The sequence below is a fragment of the Ranitomeya imitator genome, chromosome 5 (genome assembly GCF_032444005.1).
Source record: "Ranitomeya imitator isolate aRanImi1 chromosome 5, aRanImi1.pri, whole genome shotgun sequence".
NCBI lineage: Eukaryota > Metazoa > Chordata > Amphibia > Anura > Dendrobatidae > Ranitomeya > Ranitomeya imitator.
Window position 1 is genome coordinate 176,018,256 of NC_091286.1, and position 23,512 is coordinate 176,041,767.

At 42.9% G+C, this 23,512-nt stretch overlaps 2 protein-coding genes across 9 annotated transcripts in view; both read right to left on the reverse strand.

The window, feature by feature from the left end:
* The window catches only part of TMEM181 (transmembrane protein 181), a 325,398-nt gene that overhangs the window by 23,760 nt on the left and 278,126 nt on the right, over positions 1 to 23,512 (reverse strand). The window lies entirely within an intron of this gene.
* Positions 66 to 2,511, reverse strand: LOC138680600 (soluble scavenger receptor cysteine-rich domain-containing protein SSC5D-like). Its single transcript, XM_069767936.1, has 2 exons — positions 1,432 to 2,511; positions 66 to 1,305 (listed from the first exon to the last, which is right to left on the reverse strand). The coding sequence occupies exons 1-2, from the start codon at positions 1,443 to 1,445 to the stop codon at positions 135 to 137; spliced, it is 1,185 nt and encodes a 394-aa protein (XP_069624037.1). The 5' UTR covers positions 1,446 to 2,511; the 3' UTR covers positions 66 to 134.

The following is a 23,512-nucleotide window of genomic DNA, read 5'->3' on the forward strand; positions in this document are numbered from 1 at the left end:
ATAAACCTTGTTTAACCAAAGTGTTATCTATACCTTATAAAGAATAAATACAAGATAGCTGTAAACAACACAGATTTATTACATTTCTTTTTAAATAACAAAAACAAACTAATTTTGAAACACCCCCAAAAATTTTATTTTGCAGCACACAAAACTATAGATTGGAATATGTCGGGGTGGAGTGCTGGAGGGGCTGTCAGATAGGGACACTTCGACAGTGGGAGTGTGGAGAGGGGAATGTGTTGGTGGTGGGGAAGGATCAATAGGTAGTGGTGAAGGAGTGGAGAAGGCAATTGAGCGGGTGGACAGGAAAGTGGGATTGGGGTTAGGAGTTTGGTAGGATGGAGTGGTGTAGGTGATGTTTTGGGAGGATTGGGAGGCAGAAGCAGTGATGGGTGGAGAAGAGGGTTGGGAAGGAGGTGAAAGAGGCTGTTGGTAGTGGGCAGGGAGAGGCGGCGTGGATGAAGTAGATGGGAAGTGGTATGGATCGGGATCATCATATTGGTGGGAAGGGGCACGGACGGGACACTGGTAGTGTGGCTGGTGGTAAGGGGCATGGGAACGCTGTGAGGGTTGTGGCTGGTGGGACGGGATACAGGTACGATGTGGTTGATGGTGGGATGGGGCACGGGCACATTGGTGGTACAGGTCAGGAGGATGGTGGTGGCTGTAATGATGGACAGTGGAGGAAGGGGGGCAGTTGCAGCATGGGTGGCAAGAGCCTCGGCTTTTGAGGCAATGAGCGCTAGAGTTGACTGGCAGGATTGCATTACTTGCATCTGCTGAGAAGTAGATAGCGTCTCCATTTGCTCAAGTACCGACTGGAAAAAAGTGTTGTTCGGTGACTGTCTTGCCTCTGAACGCATCGTTAACAGAAGTGTATGCATCTCGAGTATACTTTTAATTATGAAATTAAAACCTGTAGCCATTTGCTCGGACAAAACTTTCAGACAGTTCTGGAAGGATGCGTTCTGGTGTAAGAACTCGGGAGCATAACTCTGTACCTGACCTCTCTGCCGATGGCGCCCCGATGCTACAGGTGTACTAGAGGTGGCAGCAGCAGAGGGGTGGGGTACAGGAAACGCTATATCCTCACCAGCAGATACATGCAATGGAATCGGATAGGATGCTACAGCGCTCGCGGATGGGACAGAGGGATCCGATGTGTGGGAAGGCTGGGAAGGTGCAGAGTAGGAAGGTGCAGAGGGGCCTGCACTGTCAAAGTGTCCCTCGGTGGCGGCCTCCTGAGGGATCACACCAGAAGGATTCAACTGTGCTGCAGGCTCCCGAGTGCTACCGACGGTGCTGTGGAACAAAAGAGAAAAAACAAACAATTAATATACTATAATTGCATAGCCCTGGCTGAAAGAGCAAAAGAGGGTTAGACATGTAAAACATTGGTTATCATCATATGTGGTGGGTAATATTTACCTTTGTGTCACCATCGTTGACCTGAGGAACGACAGGGCTTCGACATACTTGTATTTGCTCCTCTATCCTCCAGATCCACTCAGGGCCCGCATCTCTTCATTGAATTCCTTCTTGAAGCGATCCCTAATCGACCGCCTCCGTTTTACAATCCTCTGCCCGCATCTCTTTATTGAATTCCTTCTTGATGCGATCCATAATCGACCGCCACAGTTTTACAATCCTCTGCCCGCATCTCTATTGGATTCCTTCTTGAAGCGATCCCTAATCGACCGCCACCGTTTTACAATCCTCTAACCTGTTAAAAAAGGAGAAACAACTTGGTTAGAAAAAAAAATTTGAATGCATCAAGAAAACTGAACAGAGTATACTTACGTTCTTGATTCTGGGTCCGAACATCGAAGTCCTCCCACTTCGCAATAAGCTCTTGGCAGACTTGCTCCCAGAGTCGCCGGGTCACAATGATATCAGCATGACGGCGGTCACTCATGTTCCACAGCGGCTCCCTGTCTCGGACAAGATCGATGAGGAGATCAATATCGAGGCCGACCTCCTCACCATCAGAATCAGGAGCACACTGTGAAGCCTGTTAAAAGAAAGGAAAAAACAAATTAAAACTAAATTGTAAACAACATAAAGAATAAACCTTAAAAAAAAAGATATATATGCTTACACGATGACGGCCGCCATGACTCGCACGCCGACGACCCTGAGAGCCACTGGGAGGACCTCTGGATTGAGCACCAGAATCCGAACTCTAGAAGAGAAAAAAATATAATTATGTGCTTGTATGTAGCCTTTTTGTGTAGTGTGCCATGTGATATCTACAAGGATAATTTTTTATGTGTTGTGTGATGTCTAAATTTATCAGTTTGTAGGTGTTGTGTTCTATCTGTACTATCTTGTGTTGCTATGTGTTGTGTGTAGTGTTAGGTTGTCGTTCCACGATATATGAAAGAAACATACCAATTGTGATCCCGCTCCAGGTCTTTCTCCACCCCTTCCCTCTTCTTCAGGGAGCACCTCTTGGACTGTAGCAGCAGCTTCATCAGCTTCCTACAAAGATGAAAAATGGCAAAATACATTAATATATACACATACATACACAAATACACACACACACAAAAGATAGCGAGGGAGAGAGAGCAAAATTATGTTTAGAACATTTACCTCAGTGCGCTGCCGACGGGAGGGAGGGCTCCCAGAAGAAGACATGGCTGCTCTGGTACGGCTTGGCTGGCTAGGCTCTGTGGCAGGTTATTGCTGGCTGGCCTCTGTGGCAGGAGAGCTGGCTGGCCTCTGTGGCAGGTTATAGCTGGCTGGCCTCTGTGGCAGCCCCGTGGCTGGCTGGGCTCTGTGGCAGGTTATAGCTGGCTGGCCTCTGTGGCAGGTTATAGCTGGCTGGCCTCTTTGGCAGGTTATAGCAGGCTGGCCTCTGTGGCAGGTTATAGCTGGCTGGCCTCTGTGGCAGGTTATAGCTGGCTGGCCTCTGTGGCAGGTTATAGCTGGCTGGCCTCTGTGGCAGCCCCGTGGCTGGCTGGCCTCTGTGGCAGGTTATAGCTGGCTGGCCTCTGTGGCAGGTTATAGCTGGCTGGCCTCTGTGGCAGGTTATAGCTGGCTGGCCTCTGTGGCAGGTTATAGCTGGCTGGCCTCTGTGGCAGGTTATAGCTGGCTGGCCTCTGTGGCAGGTTATAGCTGGCTGGCCTCTGTGGCAGGTTATAGCTGGCTGGCCTCTGTGGCAGGTTATAGCTGGCTGGCCTCTGTGGCAGGTTATAGCTGGCTGGCCTCTGTGGCAGGTTATAGCTGGCTGGCTGGCCTCTGGGCAGGTCATAGCTGGCTGGCTGGCCTCTGTGGCAGGTCATAGCTGGCTGGCTGGCCTCTGTGGCAGGTTATAGCTAGCTGGCTGGCCTCTGTGGCAGGTCATAGCTGGCTGGCTGGCCTCTGTGGCAGGTTATAGCTGGCTGGCTGGCCTCTGTGGCAGGTTATAGCTGGCTGGCTGGCCTCTGTGGCAGGTTATAGCTGGCTGGCTGGCCTCTGTGGCAGGTTATAGCTGGCTGGCCTCTGTGCAGGTTATAGCTGGCTGGCCTCTGTGGCAGGTTATAGCTGGCTGGCTGGCCTCTGTGGCAGGCCCGTGGCTGGCTGGGCTCTGTAGCAGGAGAGCTGGCTGGGCTCGGTGGCAGGTTATAGCTGGATGGCCCCTGTGGCAGGTTTGTAGCTGGCTCCGCTCTCTGGTTCCTTTGTTCTTCTGTCTTGGCAGGGTGTGGTCTCTCTGGCTGGCAGTATGGTTGGAAATGAGTGAAGGCCTCAATGGCATTGCTTTATATATGTGTCCTGGGGGCAGGCACATAGTTTCTGAGCATGCTCAGTGTAAAAAGCCGGATCAGGCCACCGGATCTGCCTTTTTCCGGATCCGGCGTCCATAGACATGAATTGTAGCGAAAAGCCGGAAAGGCCGGATCTGGCCCTTCCGGCTTTTTCGCCGCAGACAAAAAATGTTACAGTAGACGTTTTTTCCAGACGCCGGAATCGAGTGTACGCCGTATCCGGCATCAAACAGGAAGGAACGCTGGGCCATCTGGCGCTAATACAAGTCAATGGGGGAAAAACCGATTCCATTTTTTATTTTTTCCAGTTCCGGTTTTCTCCTGAGAGCTGGATTTAGCCTGAAGCAAAAAACCTGATGTGTGAAAGTAGCCTAATAGCGCACGGCGCCGCACTGGCGGTCACAGCAATTAGACGCTGTTTCATGTGTTTATTGCTGATGGCTCAGCTGAGCGCTAGATAGCAGACATCCACCTTACGCGAGCAGTCATACACAAGGGAGGGGATGATTAATGAAGGGTTTTCACTCATCAACACACACATGATTTCAAGAATACACTAGCGCATGGTCGAGCGGCCACGCAAACCTTTTATAGTGGCAGTGTTACAAGAACTTCCAGATGGACCAATAGGAGCCTCAACAGGACCTGAGCATGTCACTCCCGACCTCCAATGGGAGGTCGTCCCGTGGGCATGCTCAGTAAGGGAAAATCAGGACTTAGTCCCAGAAAGACCTGCTCGCTGCTGAACATTGCTGGCTACAAGGACAGAGCCTTGAAGGGCAGTAGTAACCAGTCGCCCAGTATCAGCCTGAGCTAGACGCTGGGACCAACGTCTCCGCTGAGCAGACTCCACTGCGGCTGAAGAAGAATGGGAGACCGCAGCGGAGATGGTTCGAGATTCCCCCTGTGCATAGGCGGGAGCTTGACACCTAACAGTGTGTGTGTGTGTGTATATATATATATATATATATATATATATATATATATATATATATATATATATATATATATATATATATATTTTTTTTTTAACTGATTAATTTGTATTTTTATGAAGAAAATAAAACAAAAAAAAGTAAAAGTTTGATACTGCCACATCCGTGAAGATCCTCCCCATAAAGCTGTTCCAATAGTTAACCCCTTCAGTGAACACTGCAAAAAAAAAAAAAAGGGAGGATCAAAGCTTTTTCATCATATTGTCGAATAAAAAGTGGAATACAACGCAACAAAAAAAAAAATTGTAAATAAAAATGGTATAGCTGAAAAAGTCATCTTGTCTCACAAAAAACAAGCCACCATTAAGCTCCATCAGCGGAAAAATAAAAAAAGTTTTAGCTCTCAGAGTACAGCGATGCAAAAATAATTGTTTTATCTATTAGTTTTTTTTGTGAAAAAGCGCCAAAACATAAAAAGAAACAAAACTATTAATGTGGTATCGCTGTAATCGTATTAACCCGACGAATAAAACTGCTTTATCAAATTTTACCACACACGGAAGGGCATAAATAAAAAACAAAAAAGCAATTCCTGAATTGCGGGTTTTTGTTCATTCTGTCTCCCAAACATCGGAATAGAAAGCGATCAAAAATGGTTATGTAACTGAAAATGCCTTCAGTAAAAGCATCAACTCGTCCTGCAAAAAAAGAGGTTGTCATCTGACTTTCTCGGACAAAATATGAAAAAACTACAGGGCTCAAAATATGAAACTAGCTTTTGCAATAAAAAGCGCCTTTTAGTGTGTCACAGCAGCCAAACATAAAAACCTGATATAAATCTGGTATCGCTGTAATCCCAAAGAATAAAGTCGCCTAATCACTTATACCGCACGAGAAACTGCATAAAAAACAAAACTAATTCTTCACATGCTGTTGATTTTTTCATTCTGCTGCTTAACCCCTTCCGGACCTCCGCCGTACTAGTACTGCTCTGCGGGAACTGCATTTCTGCCCGAAGAAGTATTAGTGTCGCGGAGCGATCACCGCGGTCTCACGCTGAGCGCCATGGTAATCTAGGGCGGGTGTCAGCTGTATGTGATAGCTGACACCCTACAGCAACGCCCATGATTGGTGCTATCACCGATCGCGGGCAATTAAGCCCTCTGATACCGCTGTCAGTAGTGACAGCGACAGAGTGGCAACGCGCAGGGATGGGGGCTCCCTGCGCACTTCCATGAGAATAACGGGATATGATTGCGTTATTCTGATGGTCTCCATGGAGATCCCCGGTTCCAAAATGGCCACAGGGGTCCTTCCGGGTCCTGCAGTGAGGAGGCTTGCGAGCGCCTACCGAGATGAGAGCAGGCGCCGGCAAGCCTCCTGCACTGCCTGTCAGATCGCTGATGTGACACAGTGCTGTGCAAAGTGTCAGATCAGCGATCTGATGTAATATAGTGATGTCCCAACCTGAAAGAATGTTATAAAGTAAAAAAAAAAAAATAGAATGTGTAAAAATAATTTTTTTAAAAATCCCGAAATAAAGAAAACATATATATTTTTCCAATAAATTAATTTATATATATATATATATAAATAAAAAAATCAAAACAATAAAAGTACACATATTTGGTATCGCCACGCCCGTAATGACCTGATCTATATAAGTGTTCCACTAGTTAACCCCTTGAGTGAACACTTTAAACAAAATAAATAATAAACGAGAAAAAAAAACAATGCTTTATCATCATACCGCCAAACAAAAAGTGGGATAACACGCGATCAAAAAGACGAATATAAATAAACATGGTACCGCTGAAAACGTCATCTTGTCCCACAAAATACGAGCCGCAAGACAGCGAAAAAATTAAAAAGTTATAGCCCTCAGAATAAAGCGATGCAAAAATAATTATTTTTTCTGTAAAATAGTTTTTATTGTATAAAAGCGTCAAAACATAAAAAATGATATAAATGAGGCACTGCTGTAATCATAATGACCCGAAGAATAAAAATGCTCTATCAATTTCACCACGCGTGGAACGGTATAAACGTGCCCCCCCTCAAAAAAAAAAAAAGTTATGAATTGCTGGTTTTTGTTTATTCTGCCTCACAAAAATTGGAATAAAAAGTGATAAAAAAATATCATGTTCCCGTAAATGGTACCAATAAAAACGTCAACTCGTCCCGCAAAAAACAAGACCTCATATGACTCTGTGGGCTAAAATATGGAAAAATTATAGGTCTCAAAATGTGGTGATGCAAAAACTATGTTTTTGCAATTAAAAGCGTCTTTTGGTGTGTGACAGCTGCTAAACATAACCTGCTATAAGTAGCAAATCAAACCCCCCTTTATTACCCCCTTAGTCAGAGAAAAATAATAAAATAAAACAAAATGTATTTATTTCAATTTTCCCATTAGGGTTAGGGCTAACGTTAGAGTTAGGGCTAAAGTTCGGGTTAGGGCTAAAGTTCGGGTTAGGGTTGAGGCTAAAGTTAGGGCCAGGGAAAAAGTTATGGTTAGGTTTGGGGCTAGAGTTGGGGTTAGGGTTTGGATTGTGTTTACGGTTGGGAATAGGGTTAGGGTCGGGATTAGGGGTGTGTTCAGGGTTAGGGGTGCTAGGGTTATGGGTATGTTGGGGATAGGGGTGTGTTGGGGTTAAGGTTGAAATTAGGGTTAGGGGTGTGTTTGGGTTAGGGTTGTGGTTAGTGTTATGGTTGGGATTAGGGTTAGAGGTGTGTTGGGGTTAGGGTTGGAGTTAGAATTACGAGGTTTCCACTGTTTAGGCACATCAGGGACTCTCCAAACGCGACATGGCGTCCGATCTCAATTCCAGCCAATTCTGCGTGGAAGAAGTAAAACGGTGCTCCTTCCCTTCTGTGCTCTGCCGTGCACCCAAACAGTGGTGTACCCCCCACATATGAGATGTCAGCGTACTCAGGACAAATTGGACAACAACGTTTGCTCTCCAATTTCTCCTGTTACCCTTGTGAAAATAAAAATTTGGGGGCCAGAAAATAATTTTTGTGGGAAAAAAATGATTTTATTTTCACGGCTCTGCATTCTAAACTTTATTGAAACACTTGGGGGTTCAAATTTCTCACAACACATCTAGATAAGTTCCTTGGGGGGTCTAGTTTCCAATATGGGGTCACTTGTTGGGGGTTTCTACTGTTTAGGTACATCAGGGGCTCTGCAAATGCAACATGACGCCCATAGACCATTCCATCAAAGTTGGCATTCCAAAACGGCGCTCCTTCCCTTCCGAGCTCTGCAATGAGCCCAAACTGTATTCCCTCCCCCACCCCCCCACCCCCATATGGGGTTTGAGCGTACTCAGGACAAATTGCACAACAACTTTTGAGGTCCAATTTCTCCTCTTACCCTTGTGAAACTAAAAATATGGGGGCTAAAAAAAACATTTTTGTGGGAAAAAAATATTTTTTTTATTTTCACCGCCCTGAGTTATAAACTTTAGTGAAACACTTGGGGGTTCAAAGTTCTCACAACACATCTAGATAAGTTCCTTGGGGAGTCTAGTTTCCAATATGGGGTCACTTATGGGGGTTTCTACTATTTAGGTACATCAGCAGCTCTGCAAATGCAACGTGATGCCAGCATACCATTCCATCAAAGTCTGTATTCCAAAACGGCGCTCCTTCCCTTTCGAACTCTGCCATGAGCCCTAACTGTGGTTCCCCCCACACATGGGGTTTCAACGTACTCAGGACAAATTGCACAACAGTTTTTGCCGTCCAATTTCTCCTGTTACCCTTGGGAAAATAGAAAATTGGGGGCGAAAAGATCATTTTTTTGTGAAAAAATATGATTTTTTTATTTTTACGGCTCTACATTATAAACTTATGTGAAGCACTTGGGGGTTCAAAGTGCTCACCACACATCTAGATAAGTTCCTTAGCAGAAAACCTATACAGAAAAGAAACACCACCATTATAAGGATATAAAAATACTATGAATACTGAAAACAATAATATATACCCAAAAGAAGTATTCAAAAGAAAAAATATATATTGATAAATTTTATTTTAGTGACAATCGACTCATGATTATACACAAACATGAAAGATGCTTATAAATAAATCATAAAAATCGCACAATGCACAAGAATTTTATTACAAATTAATTAAAAACAATTAATGTCCAATGAACCAATTTTATTATATTAAAAAAATCCACATATGGCTAAATATGGGAAAAGATGTGTCACACAGGGGACAGGGAGCAACAGACCTTGTAGCAGTTGATATATAATTTGCTATATTTTATCCAAAAACCATCGCTTATAAAAATCTACTATATAAAGCTGAATGTGTGTGTGTGTGTCTATGTATGCATGTCCGGGATTGGCATCTGCACCGTCGCAGCTACAGCCACAAAATTTTGCACAGTCACACGTCTGGACCCCGAGAGCGTCATAGGCTATGTTGTGAGGTGAAATTTTAACCCCGCGCGTTCCAATTCACAAAACAATTTTGCCCCTATCTACATAATGGGGAAAAAAGTGAAAGGAAAAGTGTTGGAGGCGTCGCAGCTACAGCCACAAAATTTTGCACAGTCACACGTCTGGACCCTGAGAGCGTGATAGGCTACGTTGTGAGGTGAAATTTTAACCCCGCGCTTTCCAATTCACCAAACAATTTTGCCTCTATCTACATAATGGGCAAAATGTGAAAGGAAAAGTGTTGGAGGCAAATTGACAGCTGCCAGATGTGAACAAGGGGGACTTAAAGAGTAAAAGCGATGGCGCCAAAGAGTATATACCGTACAGTTGCTAAGGTGGGGCCTCGACATGGGATACTTACTACACACGGGGATATGAACACACACACAAAAGGCGCCACAAACTACCACGTGCTTGAACACATATACCACCCTCAACACACATTTCACCACACATACACCAACCTCGCCACATAAAAGTCGAAACACCAGTCGCCGCTCAAAACTCGCCATGCGCAAAACTCGCCACATGCAAAACTAGGCTCACGCAAAACTCACCACACGTGCAAAACTCACCTCATGGAAAACTCGCCACACGCAAAACTTGCACACACGGAAAAATTGCCACATGCACAAAAGTTGCAACACATGCAAAAGTTGCCTCACACAAAACTTGCACATACTCAAAAGGCACCACACCTAAAACTCGCCACGCGCAAAACTTGCTGCACACAACTTGCTACACTAACCTGTCACATGCAACTCGACACACAAAAAGTTGCTACACGCATATCGCCATACAAAACTCATCTCACAAAAGTCGGTACATGCATGTCGCCACATGCAACTCAACACACACAACTTGACACATGAAACTTGCCCTAAAACACACACAAGTCTGGTATTATCCTTCAAAACTAAAAATCTGATTAATAAGCAGACAAACTACAAGAGCAACAAATGTACCATATAGGAAATACGGCAGCTGTCAGTCACATGACCTGTCTATTATGTGTATGTGTGAGCTAATATATACTGCCAGGGGGGGAGGGCTTCCTGTTGGCTGGGGATTTATCAGGCTGCCGAATTTAGCTTACAAATACTGAGGTAAAAATACTTACCAAATAATGTGTGAATGCGGTCTAATACAGGAGGAGATGACACACAGATATATACTATATACAGGAGGAGATTACACACAGGTATATACTATATACAGGAGCAGATGACACACGTATATACTATATACGGGAGCAGATGACACACGTATATACGGGAGATGACACACGTATATACTATATACAGGAGGAGATGACTGACAGGTATATACTATATACAGGAGGAGATGACACATATATACTATATACAGGGGAGATGAGACAGGTATATACTATATACAGGAGGAGATGACATACAGGTATATACTATATACAGGAGGGTATGACACACAGGTATATACTATATACAGGAGGAGATGACAACCTGGTATATACTATACAGGTACATACTATATACAGGGGAGATTACACACAGGTATATACTATATACAGGAGGAGATGACATACAGGTATATACTATATATTGGAGGAGATGACAGGTATATACTATATACAGGAGCAGATGATTCACAGGTATATACTATATACAGGAGGAGATGACTTACAGGTACATACTATACACAGGAGGAGATGACACACGTATATACTATATACAGGGGAGATGACATACAGGTATATACTATATACAGGAGATGACATACATGTATATACTATATATAGGAGGAGATGAGATACAGGTATATAGTATATACAGAAGAGATGACATACAGGTATAAAATATAGGAGATCACACATGGGTATATACAATATACAGGAGGAGATGACATACGGCAGGTATATACTATTTACAGGGGAGATGACATACAGGTATATACAATATACAAGAGAAGACATACAGGTGTATACTATATATAAGGGAGATGACAAACATGTATATACGGAGGTGAAAATGAGGGGTGTGAGGTGAAAATGAAAAGGTGTGAGTGCAAAATGAGAGGAGTGAGGGAAAATAGTGGAGTGATCGGAAAATGACAGATGTGAGGTCGAAATGACAAGTGTTAGGGGGGTATGAGAGGTGTGACGGGGAAAGTAAGAGGAGTGAGGGGGAAAATGAGAGGCGTAAGGAAGAAAATGAGAGGCATGATGGGAAAATAAGAGACGTGAGGTGCTATAACTAACCACAGATATTTACTATGCCCAGGCAACGCCGGGCTCTTCAGCTAGTCTACTATATAAAGCTGAATGTGTGTGTGTATGTGTGTGTGTGTGTATGTATGTATGTATGTCCGGGATTGGCATCTGCACAGTCGCAGCTACAGCCACAAAATTTTGCACAGTCACACGTCTGGACCCCGGGGGCGTCATAGGCTATGTTGTGAGGCGAAATTTTAACCCCGCGCTTGCCAATTCACCAAACAATTTTGCCCCTATCTACATAATGGGGAAAAAGTGAAAGGAAAAGTGTTGGAGGCAAATTGACAGCTGCCAGATCTAAACAAGGGGGACTTAAAGAGTGAGAGCGATGGCGCCAAAGAGTATATACCGTACAGTTGCTAAGGTGGGGCCCCAACATGGGATACTCACCACACACGGGGTTATGAACACACACACAAAATGCGCCACAAACTACCACGTGCTTGAACACATATACCACCCTCAGGACACATTTCACCACACATACACCAACCTCGCCACATAAAAGTCGAAACACAAGTCGCCGCTCAAAACTCGCCACGCGCAAAACTCGCCACATGCAAAAACTAGGCTCACGCAAAACTCACCACACGTGCAAAACTCACCTCATGGAAAACTCGCCACACGCAAAACTTGCACACACGGAAAAATTGCCACATGCACAAAAGTTTCAACACATGCAAAAGTTGCCTCACACAAAACTTGCACATACTCAAAAGGCACCACATAAAACTCGCCATGCGCAAAACTCACCATGCGCAAAACTCGCCATGCTCAAAACTTGCTACACTAACCTGTCACATGCAACTCAACACACAAAAAGTCGCTACATGCATGTCGCCACACGCAACTCAACAAAAACAACTTGTCAAACGAAACTCGCCCTAAAACACACACAAGTCTGGTATTTTTCCTTCAAAAATAAAAATCTGATTAATAAGCAGACATACTACAAGAGCAACAAATGTACCATATAGGAAATACGGCAGCTGTCAGTCACATGACCTGTCTATTATGTGTATGTGTGAGCTAATTTATACTGCCAGGGGGAGGGCTTCCTGTTGGCTGGGGATTTATCAGGCTGCCAATTTAGCTTACAAATACTGAGGTAAAAATACTGAGCAAATAATGTGTGAACGAGGTCTAATACAGGAGGAGATGACACACAGGTATATACTATATACAGGGGAGATGACACATAGATATATACTATATACAGGAGAGATGACAGGTATATACTATATAGAGGAGGAGATGACATACAGGTACATACTATATACAGGAGGAGATGACATACAGGTATATACTATATACAGGAGGAGATGACACGTATATACTATATACAGGAGAGATGACAGATATATACTATATACAGGAGAGATGACACACAGGTATATACTATATAGAGGAGGAGATGACATACAGGTACATACTATATACAAGAGGAGATGACATACAGGTATATACTATATATAGGAGATGACATACAGGTATATACTATATACAGGGGAGATGACACACAGCAGGTAAATACTATATACAGGGGAGATGACATACAGGTATATACTATATACAGGAGATGACATACAGGTGTATACTATATATAAGGGAGATGACAAACATGTATGTACTGAGGTGAAAATGAGAGGTGTGACGTGAAAATGAAAAGGTGTGAGTGCAAAATGAGAGGAGTGAGGGAAAATAGTGGAGTGATCGGAAAATGACAGATGTGAGGTTGAAATGACAAGTGTTAGGGGGGAATGAGAGGAGTGAGGGAGAAAATGAGAGGAGTGAGGGAGAAAATGAGAGGAGTGAGGGAGAAAATGAGAGATGTGGGGGGGGAAATGAAAGATGTGATTGGGAAAATAAGAGCAGTGAGGTGCTATAACTAACCACAGATATTTACTATATATATATACCGTATATATATATATATATATATATATATATATATATATATATATATATATATATATATATATATATAGTGAAAAGTGAATTATAATGAAGAAGTGAATAAATATTCAATTTATAAACAATTGGTGAGAAAGAACATGCGCCAAAAAAATATATCAAGTGATCAATAAAAGTACCGTATATACTCGAGTATAAGCTGACCCGAGTATAAGCCGACCCCCTAATTTTGCCACAAAAAAACTGGGAAAACTTATTGACTCGAGTATAAGCCTAGGGTGGAAAATGCAGCAGCTACCGGTGAATTTCAAAAATAAAAATAGATGCTCCATACCATTGATTATTGCCCCATAGATTATCCATATATAGCTGTGCCATATAGAATGCTCTGCACCATTCATTATGGCCCCATAGATGCTCCATATAAAGCTGTGCCCCATATACAATGCTCTGCACCGTTCATTATGGCCCTATAGATGCTCCTTATAAAGCTGTGCCATATATGCTCTGCACCGTTCATTATGGCCCCATAGATGCTCCTTATAAATCTGTGCCATATATGCTCTGCACCGTTCATTATGGCCCCATAGATGCTCCTTATAAAGCTGTGCCATATATGCTCTGCACTGTTCAGTTTGGCCCCATAGATGCTCCACATAAATCTGTGCCCTATACGCTCTGCACCGTTCAGTTTGCCCCATAGATGCTCCTTATAAAGGTGTGCCATATATGCTCTGCACCGTTCAGTTTGGCCCCATAGATGCTCATTATAAATCTGTGCCCTATGTGCTCTGCACCGTTCATTATGGCCCCATAGATGCTCCTTATAAAACTGTGCCATATAGAATGCTCTGCACCGTTCATTATGGCCCCATAGATGCTCCACATAAATCTGTGCCCTATACGCTCTGCACCGTTCAGTTTGGCCCCATAGATGCTCATTATAAAGCTGTGCCCTATATGCTCTGCACCGTTCAGTTTGGCCCCATAGATGCTCCTTATAAAACTGTGCCATATATGCTCTGTACCGTTCAGTTTGTCCCCATAGATGCTCCACATAAATCTGTGCCCTTGCTCTGCACTGTTCAGTTTGGCCCCATAGATGCTCCTTATAAAACTGTGCCATATACATGTAGAATGCTCTGCACCGTTCAGTATGGCCCCATAGATGCTCTGTACCGTTCAGTTTGTCCCCATAGATGCTCCACATAAATCTGTGCCCTTGCTCTGCACCGTTCAGTTTGGCCCCATAGATGCTCCTTATAAAACTGTGCCATATACATGTAGAATGCTCTGCACCGTTCATTATGGCCCCATAGATGCTCCACATAAATCTGTGCCCTATACGCTGTGCACCGTTCAGTTTGGCCCTATAGATGCTCATTATAAAGCTGTGCCCTATATGCTCTGCACCGTTCAGTTTGGCCCCATAGATGCTCATTGTAAAGCTGTGCCCTATATGCTCTGCACCGTTCAGTTTGGCCCCATAGATGCTCATTGTAAATCTGTGCCCTATATGCTCTGCACCGTTCAGTTTGGCCCCATAGATGCTCCACATAAATCTGTGCCATATATAACGCTGCTGCTGCAATAAAAAAAAAAACAAAAAAAAAAACACATACTCACCTTTCTTGCTTGCAGCTCCCCAGCGTCCGGTCCCGGCGTCTCTCCGCACTGACTGATCAGGCAGAGGGCGGCGCGCCCTCTGACCTGCACAGTCAGAGCAGAGAGACGCCGGGAAGATGGAGCGGCGCCCGGCGTGTGGATCGTGGACAGGTAAATATGACATACTTACCTAGTCCCGGCGATCCTGACGCTCCCCCTGCCCGTCACACTGTCTTCGGGTGCCGCAGCTTCTTCCTCTATCAGCGGTCATCGTTACCGCTGATTAGAGAAATTAATATGCGGCTCCACGCCTATGGGAGTGGAGTCCATATTCATAAGTTTAATGAGCGGTCCCACGTGACCGCTGTACAGGGGAAGAGCTGCGGCACCCAAAGACAGTGTGACGGGCAGGGGGAGCGTCAGGATCGCCGGGACTAGGTAAGTATGCCTCAGACCTCTCTCCCCCTCACCCGCCGACCCTGCCACAGACCGTGACTCGAGTATAAGCCGAGAGGGGCACTTTCAGCCCAAAAATTTGGGCTGAAAATCTCGGCTTATACTCGATTATATACGGTATATATATATATAATAATAATAATGCCAAAATGATCACCAGTCTGGAGCTCACACCGTCCCCTGAAAACACCACTCCAACGTACGTTTCGCTGCTGCTCCCTTGATCACTTGATCACATTAGAGGCATTTATTATTGTTATTAATTGCCTCTGTTATTGTTAAATTTTTGGCAAGTTTTTTATTCATTTTTTTATTCATTTATTATGCACTTTTATTGATCACTTGATATATTTTTTTGGCGCATGTTTTTTCTCACCAATTGTTCATAAATTGAATATTTATTCACTTCATTATAATAAATTCACTTTATAAATTTTTTTATATATATATTTTTATAAGCGATGGTTTCTGGATAAAGCAATATAGCAAATTATAGATCTACTGCTACAAGGTCTGTTGCTCCCTGTCCCCTGTGTGACACATCTTTTCCCATATTTATACATATGTGGATTTTCTTATATATGTATAATTTTATATATATTATATATTTTTTTAATATATTAAAATTGGTTTATTGGACATTGTTTTAATTTATTTCTAATAAAATACTTGTGCATTGTGCGATTTTTATGATTTATTTATAAGCATCTTTCATGTTTTTGTGTAGAATCATGATTCGATTGTCAATAAAATAAAATTTATCAATATATATTTTTTCTTTTGAATACTTCTTTTGGGTATAAGTTATTAGCAGGTCTACTTTCCAAAATGGTGTCACTTGTGGGCGGTTTCCACTGTTTAGGCACATCAGTGGCTCTCCAAACGCAAAATGGCGTCCGATCTCAATTCCAGCCAATTCTGGGTTGAAAAATTCAAAACGGTGCTCTTTCCCTTCCAAGCTTTGCCATGCGTCCAAACAGTAACAGAAAAATAAAACAAATTGGATCTGAAGTAAATTTTTTGTGAAAAAAAGTTAAATGTTAATTTTTTTTTTTTTTAAAGATTCCAAAAATTCCTGTGAAGCACCTGAAGGGTTAATAAACTTCTTGAATGTGGTTTTGAGCACCTTGAGGGGTGCAGTTTTTAGAATGTTGTCACTTTTGGATATTTTCTATCATATAGGCCCCTCAAAGTCACTTCAAATGTGAGGTGGTCTCTAAAAAATGGTTTTGTAAAATTTGTTGTAAAAATGAGAAATCGCCGGTCAACTTTTAACCCGTATAACTACCTAACAAAAAAGATTTTTGGTTGGAATCATGCTGATATAAAGTAGACATGTGGGAAATGTTATTTATTAACTATTTTGTGCGATATAACTCTCTGATTTAAGGGTATAAAAATTAAAAGTTGGAAAATTGAAAAATTTTCACCAAATTTCCTTTTTTTCCACAAAAAACGCAAGTCATATCGAAGAAATTTTTACTGCTATCATAAAGTACAATATGTCACGAGAAAACAATCTCAGAATCAGTGGGATCCGTGGAAATGTTCCAGAGTTATTACCTCAAAGTGACAGTGGTCAGAAGTGTAAATATTACCAGGGTCAGAAAGGTGAAAACAGGCTGGGTCTTGAAGGGGTTAAAAATCGCAGTTTTATCCTGTGCTGAGCGCTTACACCAGGTATTCATGTAATTGTCTGAAATACGTGATTCAGACAGAACCCCCGATGTTAGATTCCACATGAGGCAGATGAAGGCACTGTGGAGGCAGTCTGTCTTATGATCCGGTGGCGTCCGTCTTTTCATAAGGGCATAAAAGCACTTTCCGCCACAGCTTTGTGCACGTTTGAAAAGAAGGAAAAGGCTGAACATAGGCCTGAGAGTTCAGAGTAACACTGCTGCTGCATTATAGTGATTGGATCCCCCAAGGGTTTCATCTGAATCACGTCACTCGCCGACTTTCATGGATCCCCATCTAAGTCCTCAGCGTAGAGCGCCGGACAAATGTGATCCAAAATGTTATGCAAAATCTTCCCAATAAAAACTTCAACTCAATCCACAAAAAAGCAAGTCCCCACTCAGGTCTGTGATTTGTCAATGGAAATAAAGGGGGTTCCCATGTTACTGGTAGCACAAAAGCTCTGGAAAAGCACTTTGGCTCCTCGCACCACAAAAAAAATTCAGCGATCCCAAATCCAAATGCCCCCTCCTTTCTGAGCCCCAGTGTACCTAAACCACATTTAGCATCCACATGTTTGACATTTCTGTAGCGATGGCAGCCCGCCTAATTTACGGGTGCGTGTCTCCAGAAGCATGAGCTAGGTACCACTACAGCGCACTAGGCGCTAGAACGTACTGGGCATTACAATGTGCTGGGCACTACAACGTAATTAACTCCGTAACATCCACAGCTTTTTGTTTCTGGAAAACCCCCATTGAGTCAAAAATGTACATAAATTCCCAAAATGGGGTCACATGAGGGCGATTCTGCTCTTCTAGCACTTTGTGGTTTGTATGTGGAGTCAGCAAACTATTCTGGGAAAATTTGAGCTCCAAGAGGCAAATGGCGCCGATTTCCTCCTGAGTCTCTCCAAATGGCAAAACAGTACTGTACAGCCACATATGGGGTACAGTGGGGAAAAAAGTATTTAGTGAGCCACCAATTGTGCAAGTTCTCCCACTTAAAAAGATGAGAGAGGCCTGTAATTGACATCATAGGTAGACCGCAACTATGAGAGTCAAAACTGAGAAAACCCAGAAAATCACCTTGTCTGATTCAGCAGGATTTATTTAGCATAATATGGTGAAAAATAAGTATTTAGTCACCTAAAACCATGCAAGATTTCTGGCTCTCACAGACCTGTAACTTCTTCTTTAAGAGGATCCTCTGTCCTCCACTCATTACTTGTAGTAATGGCACCTGCTTGAACTTGTTATCAGTACAAAAGACACCTGTCCACAACCAAAGGACACCAGAAACAAAATTGTAGCCCTGCCCCAGGCTGGGAAGACAATCTTCAATAGGCAAGCAGATTGGTGTGATGAAATCAACTGTGGGAGCAACAATAAAATAATGGAAGACATACAAGACCGCTGATAATCTCCCTCGATCTGGGGCTCCACACAAGATCTTACCTTGTGGGGTCAAAATGATTACAAGAACGGTGAGAAAAAATCCCAGAACCACACGGGGGGAACCTAGTTAATGACCTGCATAGAGCTGGGACCACCGTAACAAAGGCTACCAACAGTAACACACTACACCACCAGAAAATCAGATCCTGCAGTGCCAGACGTGTCCCCCTGCTTAAGCCAGTACATGTCCGGGCCCGTATGAAGTCTGCTAAGAGATAATTTGGATTATCCAGAAGAGTATTGGGAGAATGTCATATGGTCTGATGAAACTAAAGTAGAACTGTTTGGTAGAAACAAAACAAATCATATTTGGAGGAGACAGAATGCCATTGAGTTGCATCCAAAGAACACTATACCTACTGTGAAGCATGGGGGTGGCAACATCATGCTTTGGGGCTGTTTCTTTGCAAAGGGACCAGGAGGACTGATTAGTGTACATGAAAGAATGAATGGGGCCATGTAGGGAGAGATTTTGAGTGCAAACCTCTTTCCATCAGCAAGGGCATTGAAGATGAAACATTGATAAGTCTTTCAGCATGATATTGATCCCCAAAACACCGCCAGGGCAATGACGGAGTGGCTTCGTAAGAAGCATATGAAGATCCTGGAGTGGCCTAGCCAGTCTTCAGATCTCACCCCCATAGAAAACCTTGGAGGGAGTTGAAAGTCCATGTTGCCAAGAGACAGGCCCAAAACATCACTAATCTAGAGGAGATCTGCATGGAGGAATGGGCCAACATACTACCACCAACAGTGTGTGCCAACCTTGTGAAGACTTACAGAAAACGTTTGACTTCTGTCATTGCCAACAAAGGATATATAACAAAATATTGAAATGGACTTTTGTTTATGACAAAATACTAATTTTCCACCATAATTTTAACCCCTTTACCCCCAAGGGTGGTTTGCACGTTAATGACCAGGCCAATTTTTACAATTCTGACCACTGTCCCTTTATGAGGTTATAACTCTGGAACGCTTCAACGGATCCCAGTGATTCTGACATTGTTTTCTCGTGACATATTGTACCTCATGACAATGGTAAAAATTATTTGATAGTACCTGCGTTTGTTTGTGAAAAAAACGGAAATTTGGCGAAAATTATGAAAATTTCGCAATTTTCCAACTTTGAATTTTTATGCAATTAAATCACAGAGATATGTCACACAAAATACTTAAGTAACATTTCCCACATGTTTACTTTACATCAGCACAATTTTGGAACCAAATTTTTTTGTTTTGTTAGGGAGTTATAAGGGTTAAAAGTTGACCAGCAATTTCTCATTTTTACAACACCATTTTTTTTTAGGGACCACATCTCATTTGAAGTCATTTTGAGGGGTCTATATGATAGAAAATACCCAAGTGTGACACCATTCTAAAAACTACACCCCTCAACGTGCTCAAAACCATATTCAAGAAGTTTATTAACCCTTCTGGTGCTTCACAGGAATTTTTTGAATGTTTAAATAAAAATGAAAATTTACTTCAGCTCCAATTTGTTTTATTTTACCAAGGGTAACAGGAGAAAATGGACCCCAAAAGTTGTTGCACAATTAGTCCTGAGTACACCGATACCCCATATGTGGGGGTAAACCACTGTTTGGGCGCATTGAAGAGCTCGGAAGGGAAGGAGCGCCGTTTGACTTTTCAATGCAAAATTGACAGGAATTGAGATGGGACGCCATGTTGCATTTGGAGAGCCACTGATGTGCCTAAACATTGAAACCCCCCACAAGTGACACCATTTTGGAAAGTAGACCCCCTAAGGAATTTATCTAGATGTGTTTTGAGCGCTTTGACCCACCAAGGGCTTCACAGAAGTTTATAATGCAGAGCCGTAAAAATAAAACAAAAATTATTTTTTCCCACAAAAATTATTTTTTAGCCCCCAGTTTTGTATTTTCCCGAGGGTAACAGGAGAAATTGGACCCCAAAATTTGTTGTACAATTTGTCCTGAGTGCGCTGATACCCCATATGTTGGGGGGGTAGGGGGGGACCACTGTTTGGCCGCATGGGAGGGCTCGGAAGGGAAGGAGCGCCATTTGGAATGCAGACTTAGATGGAATGGTCTGCAGGTGTCACATTGCGTTTGCAGAGCCCCTAATGTACCTAAACAGTAGAAACCCTCCACAAGTGGCACCATTTTGGAAAGTAGACCCCCTAAGGAACTAATCTAGATGTGTGGTGAGCGCTTTGACCCACCAAGGGCTTCACAGAAGTTTATAATGCAGAGCCGTAAAAATAAAAAAAAAATTTTTTCCAACAAAAATTATTTTTTAGCACCCAGTTTTGTATTTTCCAGAGGGTAACAGGAGAAATTGGACCCCAAAATTTGTTGTCCAATTTGTCCTGAGTGCGCTGATACCCCATATGTGGGGGGGAACCACTGTTTGGGCGCATGAGAGGGCTCGGAAGGGAAGAAGCTCCATTTGGAATGCAGACTTAGATGGAATGGTCTGCAGGTGTCACATTGCGTTTGTAGAGCCCCTAATGTACCTAAACAGTAGAAACCCCCCACAAGTGACACCACTTTGGAAACTAGACCCCCTAAGGAACTTATCTAGATGTGTTGTGAGAGCTTTGAACCCCCAAGTGTTTCACTACAGTTTATAACGCAGAGCCGTGAAAATGAAAAATCCTTTTTTTCCCACAAAAATTATTTTTTAGCCCCCAGTTTTGTATTTTCCCAAGGGTAACAGGAGAAATTGGACCCCAAAAGTTGTTGTCCTATTTGTCCTGAGTACGCTGATACCCCATATGTTGGGGTAAACCCCTGTTTGGGCACACGGGAGAGCTCGGAAGGGAAGGAGCACTGTTTTACTTTTTCAACGCAGAATTGGCTGGAATTGAGATCGGACGCCATGTCGCGTTTGGAGAGCCCCTGATGTGCCTAAACAGTGGAAACCCCTCAATTATAACTGAAACCCTAATCCAAACACCCCTAACCCTAATCCCAACAGTAACCCTAACCACACCTCTAACCCTGACACACCCCTAACCCTAATCCCAACTGTAAATGTAATCTAAACCCTAACCGTAACTTCAGCCCCAACCCTAACTTTAGCCCCAACCCTAACTGTAGCCCCAACCCTAGCCCTAATGGGAAAATGGAAATAAATACATTTTTTTAATTTTTCCCTAACTAAGGGGGTGATGAAGGGGGGTTTGATTTACTTTTATAGTGGGTTTTTTAGCGGATTTTTATGATTGGCAGCCGTCACACACTGAAAGACGCTTTTTATTGCAAAAAATATTTTTTGCGTTACCACATTTTGAGAGCTATAATTTTTCCATATTTTGGTCCACAGAGTCATGTGAGGTCTTGATTTTTGCGGGACGAGTTGACGTTTTTATTGGTAACATTTTCGGGCACGTGACATTTTTTGATCGCTTTTTATTACGATTTTTGTGAGGCAGAATGACCAAAAACCAGCTATTCATGAATTTCTTTTGGGGAAGGCGTTTATACCGTTCCGCGTTTGGTAAAATTGATAAAGCAGTTTTATTCTCCGGGTCAATACAATTACAGCGATACCTCATTTATATAATTTTTTTATGTTTTGGCGCTTTTATACGATAAAAACTATTTTATAGAAAAAAATAATTATTTTTGCATCGCTTTATTCTCAGGACTATAACTTTTTTATTTGTTTGCTGATGATGCTGTATGGCGGCTCGTTTTTTGCAGGACAAGATGACGTTTTCAGCTGTATCATGGTTATTTATATCGGTCTTTATGATCGCGTGTTATTCCACTTTATGTTCGGCGGTATGATAATAAAGCTTTGTTTTTTGCCTCGTTTTTTTTTTTCTTTTTCTTACGGTGTTTACTGAAGGGGTTAACTAGTGGGCCAGTTTTATAGGTGGGGTCGTTACGGACGTGGCGATACTAAATATGTGTACTTTTATTGTTTTCTTTTATTATTATTTAGATAAAGAAATGTATTTATGGGAATAATATATATATTTTTTTCATTATTTAGGAATATTTTTTTTAATTTTTTTACACATTTGGAATTTTTTTTTTTCTTAATTTTTACACTTTGTCCCAGGGGGACATCACAGATCGATGATCTGACAGTTTGCATAGCACTCTGTCAGATCACCGATCTGACATGCAGCACTGCAGGCTTCACAGTGCCTGCTCTGAGCAGGCTCTGTGAAGCCACCTCCCTCCCTGCAGGACCCGGATGCCGTGGCCATCTTGGATCCGGGGCCTGCAGCGAAGAAGGAGGTAGGAGACCCTCGCAGCAACGCGATCACATCGCGTTGCTGCGGGGGGCTCAGGGAAGCCCACAGGGAGCCCCCTCCCTGCGCGATGCTTCCCTATACCGCCGGCACATCGCGATCATGTTTGATCGCGGTGTGCCGGGGGTTAATGTGCCGGGGGCGGTCCGTGACCGCTCCTGGCACATAGTGCCGGATGTCAGCTGCGATAGGCAGCTGACACCCGGCCGCGATCGGTGGCGCTCTCCCCGTGAGCGCTGCCGATCGCATATGACGTACTATCCCGTCGAGGGTCAGATAGGCCCAGGGCACCTCGACGGGATAGTACGTCTAAGGTCAGAAAGGGGTTAAAAATAAATCTTGCCAAATCAGACCAGGTGATTTTCTGGATTTGTTTTCTCAGTTTTGACTCTCATAGATGTGGTCTACTTATGATGTCAATTAAAGGCCTCTCTCATTTTTTAAAATGGGAGAACTGGCACAACTGGTGCCTGACTAAATACTTTTTTCCCCACTATATCTCTACATTCAGCAGAAAAATTGTGGGACACATTTTAGTGACATTTGTACCTATTTCTCCTTGGAAAAATGTAAAATCTGCAGCTAAAATATTTTTCGCTTTATAAGACGCACCTAATTATAAGACACACCCCCAAATTTGGTGAAGAAAAACAGAAAAAAGTAATTTTATGTTAACTGGGGGTCTGTCTTATAATGCCAGTGTCCGTCTTACAAATCATATATACAGTTATATGAAAAAGTTTGGGCACCCCTACG